This window comes from Glycine max, chromosome 17 (genome assembly GCF_000004515.6).
Source record: "Glycine max cultivar Williams 82 chromosome 17, Glycine_max_v4.0, whole genome shotgun sequence".
Taxonomy (NCBI): Eukaryota; Viridiplantae; Streptophyta; class Magnoliopsida; order Fabales; family Fabaceae; genus Glycine; species Glycine max.
This window is the reverse complement of record NC_038253.2, coordinates 10,760,623-10,767,354: the sequence shown is the minus strand read 5'-3', so window position 1 is coordinate 10,767,354 and position 6,732 is coordinate 10,760,623. Positions and strand designations below refer to the sequence as shown.

Below are 6,732 nucleotides of genomic sequence, written 5' to 3'. Positions count from 1 at the left end.
ATTAGAAAATACTTTCTTTATCTTAAATTGTGGTAAAATGTTTATTAAACATTGGAGCTAAGAATAGAATAAAGAGTAATGGTTATCTTTGGGTCATTGATTTTAAATCAAGTTCCTTTACTAAATGTGCAAGACTAAAATTTTTATGTAAAATTAGCATAGGACTAAAATTTATATGTGTGTGTGGCCAACTTGAAAATACTCCCCTAGGACACGAAAATAACAGAATATTTTCAGATTCAAAAGAAGAATACGTCACTTATTCTGAACTTGTGGTTTAATGTTGGGAATGAGATTCAACAAAATTGGCAGTAACAAAATGAGTATTTGTCAGTATGTATAATTCACTAGTTTTATTTGCATTGGCACACGAATTTCCTTTTGAACCACATCTCTGTATAACTTACTTCCTAAACGGCCAAACCTACGCAAGCAATCAGAAAAACCGGTAATAAGACTAGAACACTTCAAGGGGTCCTTGATATGTTCCTTGTAAGTCTCTTGGCCATGCAAGGCTCAGGCTTTGGGTTTGGAAGCTTATACTCTTTATCATGAAGATCCTTTGCCTTTTGGGTTACTTCCTGCAACATATTCTCCTCTTGCTTCTGCAATCTTTGCAAAACCCTCTCACTTTCCTGAAGCATAGACTGAATACCTTCTAACTCTGAATGGGAAGGTTGTACAGGCAATGTTGTAGGTAGAAATAAAGGGAACTGCACTGGCCACCCTGGAGTAACTGCACTGTCGGGCTTTATAGTTTCATTAGATTGGGGCTTTTCAGTCTCTCTTGCCACCTTCCGTCTAGTCTTTCTAGTTTTTTTCTTCGGCACCATATCATCAACAAGCTGGTTAACAAGGTCATTGCTAATCTGAATCGTAAACTCACCCATAATTGATAACTCCAGCAAAAGGTACCGGAAAGATATTGATGCAGAAGCAGTAGAAAAGATGATTAAAATTATCAGTTAATTTTTGTGGCTTCTGTTTATAGGTACATTACAGTTTAGATTAGTGTTATGTATTTAAGTTTCTTAATTGTAAGGCCCAAGGATTCTTAGGCTATGTTTGAATAACTGAAGGTGGGTGAAATGAAAGGTTGGAATAAAATAGTGGTATGAAATGAAATAGAATAATTGTCCAAACAGAACCTTAACGACTCGGGTTAGTACGAGTCAAGAATAATGTTTTGGGCGTTGTTTCCTTGTAATTTGCTTTCGAGCAAATTGTGTTTTGTGCTTAATAGCTGTAATTTGAAATTCCTAAGAGATGTAGATCGGAGGTCTTATAATATGAAAGGTCTTAGCTTGTACTATAAAAGCTAAACCTGAATCTCTGTATGACAAGATCCTTAACTTGAATAATGGGGACATAATTATCAATTATTTCCTGCTTTTTATACCTGAACAATCAGCAACTGGTAGTTTGATGTTTTGTTCTGTCAAGCCTCTATTTCTGGGGTAAAAGCCTATGTAGACTCTTTGCTTTATATAAAGACACAAATTATCTTTACACTCTCTGAATTACTATTCCTCTGTTAGGTTCCTAATGAATTGAACACTAGCAGATCTTGTTACTGTGTCAACAAACTTATGAGTTATGGCATGTTTGTTAAGCTTTTTGCAGTTAAAGAATCAGTACTCTCCCCCCCCCCCCCCCAAAAAAAAAAAAAACAGAACTCAAGGTACAAAATAAATTCATTCAAAATAAAATAACCGAGCCTACCCTGGAGAGTGAGATATAATATGCAGTGTGACCCATTTATTATCCAATTATCAGGACAAGATTCGCAATTGGCATAAACCAAACCAAATCCATTTATCAGGATTGGATTTCCCTTTTCAAAACCAGTTTGGTTTAAAGACCAATTATCAGAGTTTTATGATGTTTATCAAGAATAGTAAAGAAGAAAAATAAAACAAAAATGAGACAAATGAAATAAAAGAAAAAAGGCTATTGCATTAGAGTGCTAGCTAATTTTTTCTCAAGTTCATGGTCTACCAAAACTAAAATGTGAAGTCTAGGCAAGGCTAGGGGAACTGCGAGTTTAACTACAAAGAAAGGGCTTGAGCCTTGCATAAGTTGGAATGTTATCATTAGATTAAAATCATCATTCCAAAGTGGTCATCTCCATCCAAATACTACTATTACAAAGAATAAGAAGACAACAACATTGTCTATATTGTTTTAGAACAATAGTTTTTACCGGAACAACTAAGGGTAAGAACAAATCATACTTTTCCTATTTGGCATGTGTAATTAGCAAGATTTCCTATGATTACTTTTAATTTACCGAACAAAAGTTTTTCCCTAAAGCATTGAAAAGCTGATCCTGCTTAATTTTTTCTGGATTTCTACAACATCACATCTGAATAAATAATGTGCATGAACCTCTTGGATTTTCTAGAATGTGATTTGTTACTTAGACCAAGTCCATAAACAAACCAAACCCTTTATGAGAATTTTATAAAGTTATTTAACAAATGATTAAAAAGAAAGGATGCGGTTAACTACCAAAACAGGACATTATGGATCTATTTAGTGGGCTCATATTCTTGTTTTTCTCTTTTTCTCACTTCCATTTCTAATTGTTGGGGGGATTTGATTATTCTAAAAATCTAACACAGGATAGACATTATGCAAAGTTTATGCACTAAGGATTGAGGATTCTGCAACATTTACAACTACAAATTATGCAGGTATATTATGAGAAATTTATGCAACATGAGATTGAACTTTGGATATTAGGTTCGTCATTCGCTTTGGATATTGCAGCCAAAGGCTCATCGTGACTCGTGAAGGACGGAAAGAGGCCGTGTGATTCTATACTTTGGAAATCAGACATGAAACTAAAACACATTTGAAAAACAAATGGGTCAAGTTGGAAAAAAACAATCACCTACAACAACTACACCAAGAAACAAGTTGGACAAAAGGCACAACCAAAATCAACACATACAAAAACTTAGGTTTGAACGCATCTGAACGAGAATGGAGAATAACGTATCAAATCACAAAGCAATTTTCGATTTCGCGTGTTATCGTACGACACTAAGGAGGTATCAGGGTGTGTACCAACGGGCGGTGGCTAAAGCACGAAACGGTCTGAACTCGATTATTCAACGCTCTAAGCAGAAGCAAACATGGTCAATGATTTTGATTTCTGGTCCAATAAGAAACCTCATGGGCTTTGACTTGGACTATTATGGGCCTTGCCTTGCACTTCTACTTCTTGGATCTCATGTTAACTATATGGGCTTGCTTTTGGAGGATCGTCTTCTTGTAAGCTTCCCTTCTAGATGGAACTCAATATTCAATCAAAAAAGAAAATTGATTATGTGCTAACAACTTAAAAGGTTGGAACAGTGGTGTAAAAATTTATTTAGTGGAAGTCGTGTTCTATTTTTACTATGTGTAAAATAAATTTGGGTCAATAATAATCATGCATCACAAACGAAAGAAGTTAAGAAACACTTGTGATATGTGACTTGGGATAAAAAAAATATTATACACTAATAATCTAATAGTGAAATAATTATACTTTTATTTAATTATAAATTATTATGTATAATAAGTTAATTGATTTTTACAATAATTATCTTAAAAGTTATATATCATAAATTTTGATTGATTAAGAGAGAAAAAACTTTTACACTGACAATACTGTCATCGTTGAAATTCTCTCGTTAATTAGCGATGGTTTCATAAAGATTTTTTTTCTAATCTTTGTTAATTTTTGTTCCTAATTCATAATTTTCTTGTAGTGACCTCGTGTAAATTATTAGAATAGAGATGACCTTAAGCTAAATAAATTAACGGCAGCGTTATAATTAAAGAATTTCAAGTGGAACACTAATACAGCAGGAGGAAGATGTGTAATGATTAAATTCTTAAATATGGAGACCTATTACATCATCTTTTGATGTTATGTGCACATCTAAAAATGATGGGCACTATTTATTCAAATTTACCTGGTATAAGTATAACATTGGCCAATTCTAAAACTGATGTGCACATCTAAAATTGATGGCCTCGTGAGCTTCCTGATTTCGATTTTGGTGATTTTGGTGCTGTTGAGTTTGCTTGTTGGACTGAGCAGCTCCTGTAATTTGGACAAAGCTTAAATGTGTATTTGGATTTGTAATTCTAAATTTGATTTGATTTCTTGTAAAATCAATTTTATTGTCCTTACATGATTTTATTTATCGAAAAGGCTACTTAAAGTTTTAAAATATATCAGTAGTAGTATTTTTTATTATTCCAATGCTAACCAAAATATGCTATAAAATTGTTACTTAATCAGCAGCGCAATAGCAATAAGGAATGCATAAGCATAACTATTTACAAATAATAAATTTGTTGGTTCCTCGATAACTTAAAGTTTTATAACATTAGTTGGTGTTGCCACATGTTTAACTTGGTAGACTATATATGTTGATTTTTAGCAATATCTGTCAACTTGTACCGCAAGAAAATCCATGGGGACATAAACCTATATTATATCATATGTAATCCAGTTTTTTCATATAGTAAATCATATGTAATCTAGTTAATAGCCCTTTTCGAGATAAATGACAAAGAACAAATGCTAGGCTAGGTCAAGAGAGTACTCAAACTTGGAGTGCATAACATTGCAGCAGAAGAGAAGAACCGTTCAGTTTTGAAAAACGTTGCAACATTCTTCACTGATAACCAATTGGAAACGACATAATACAATCCTTGTGGGTGTTAGACTATGGTGTGAGTTGGCTAATCCTATTGTTTTCTTTTGGGAGTGTTATGATGAGCACCACTAAGAACTTATGCTGATGGGGACATATCAGGTCCAGGGGTATATCATGATTCGGAATGGTCCTTAAATCGCATTTACCGAGTGTGCATACACTCTGCTTCTAGTGTATCTTTTTCAGTTTGTCATCAGCTAAAATAATGATATAAGTGAAAAAAAGTATAAATAGAAAACACTTTTCCCATCTACAATTAATGCGGTCTCCATTAAGATTTCATTTCAGTTAAAATAAATTGTCAAAAGCTAGCTAGTTTGGGCGTTTATTTGTTGCCACATACATTACATCACAATTCACAATCACGAAATGGAAAGAAAAAAAGAAGAAGAAAATAAGATGATTTCTCCATCATTCCAGGAATATGTTCAAGCCATTTGATGAGTGGCTATGAAGATAAATCGTTGAAATATTATTGGTCTTTTAGATAGAGACATGGTTTCAAGAGACTCATGAGTGGTGTCTTGAGCTTGATTCGATTTAAATTTTTGAACATTTCGATTCCATTCAAAATTTTGATTATATTATATTTTTTATTTTCTTTTTTTGTGAGTTATTACTTATTAATAATATGATAAATAAATATACTAATAAAACACAAACTAAATAATTAACCAAATTAAAAGTTCAAATAATTTTCACTTAGTTACCTCTCTTTCTTTGTGGTTGCCAATCTCAAACAAGAAAACAAAACACTTTTATCTCTTTTCATTGTTTATTCTTGTGTTGTCTCAAACAGTTATAGCTGATAATGGTAAGTGAACGACTACAATTCAAAAGAAATTAACAGTTTGTCAGGAACTAATGAAAAAGTTTATATTGTTAACTAATAAGGTATCATTATTAGTATACTTTCTTTTGAGACAATTACAACTTTTTAAGAAAATTAATATAACTGTACTCATGTAATAATTTATTTTCGTTAGTTCATTGATAACCAATGGAAAAAACGAGGTTGATTCATCTTTTTCCAAGGATAGATTTCCATTCAGATGTACTTTCTTATTTGATTTCTTAGATTTTTTAATTAGATATCGAACCAATTCATTACTTTTTCAGACATCTGATTTGATCTTATTTCTATATATGTGAATGTGACTACATTTTTTCTAGGTAAGATAGCGATGTCGTTTTTGCAATAAAAAATGAAAGCATATTTGGATTATATAATTTTTAAAAAGTACATATATTTACGATAATTGCGTGAGACGATTTGAAAAATATTATTTCTTAAAAAAAAACAACCAAACAATCATGCACAATAGTATTTGTTTCACTCCTTTAAAAAAGAAAAATCGTTCCACAAAAATGGACATGATAATTCTAAACTGAAATAATGTATAGCAGCAGAAAATAAAAATTCTAAACTGAAATGTATAGCAGCATTTTTTTTGCAACTAAATATATAACTCTCCTTTGATGTGATGAAAGCTTTGACAGGATGATGTTAGACAGGAAAATGAAACTGGAAAACTGAAAAAAGGCGGGGTTTGGGGGACACAGTCACACAGCAAAACGAAATTTTACATTATCATTCTTTTAATGATTTTATATTATTATTTAACTATAAATTAATATGTATAATAAATTTGTTAATTTTTATAACATATATTTTAAAAATTATACTAATAATCATTATTTTATTGATGGACAATATAAATCATTTTATTTTACACTGACACTTGTTAAACTCAGATTAATGTGTTTCCACCAGATAAATAGCAAATTATTATAAGATAAAACTTAAATACAATCTAGTGCTTTATTTGTTAATTCTTAATTAAAGTTGGAATTCTTCCATGCCACTTATTGTCCCACCTTCTGGCTCAAAATTCGTGGTTATTAATAATCTCTTCCTCTCACTTCTCTGACTTCTCTTTCCTCTAAGTCTCTATCTATCTATCTCTAATGTGACAGAAAAACAGGAAATGAGAGAATACAAGTGAACTTG

At 31.7% G+C, this 6,732-nt stretch overlaps 1 protein-coding gene across 1 annotated transcript; it reads right to left on the bottom strand.

The window, feature by feature from the left end:
* Nucleotides 1–1,640, bottom strand: LOC100782545 (uncharacterized). The gene has a single exon (XM_026126537.2). The coding sequence runs from the start codon at nt 888–890 to the stop codon at nt 468–470; it is 423 nt and encodes a 140-aa protein (XP_025982322.1). The 5' UTR covers nt 891–1,640; the 3' UTR covers nt 1–467.
* Nucleotides 1,641–6,732: the final 5,092 nt, after the last annotated feature.

Bases quoted from the DNA above. Each gene is read 5' to 3' on its own strand.
- LOC100782545 (XM_026126537.2), bottom strand. From the start codon at position 890: ATGGGTGAGTTTACGATTCAGATTAGCAATGACCTTGTTAACCAGCTT.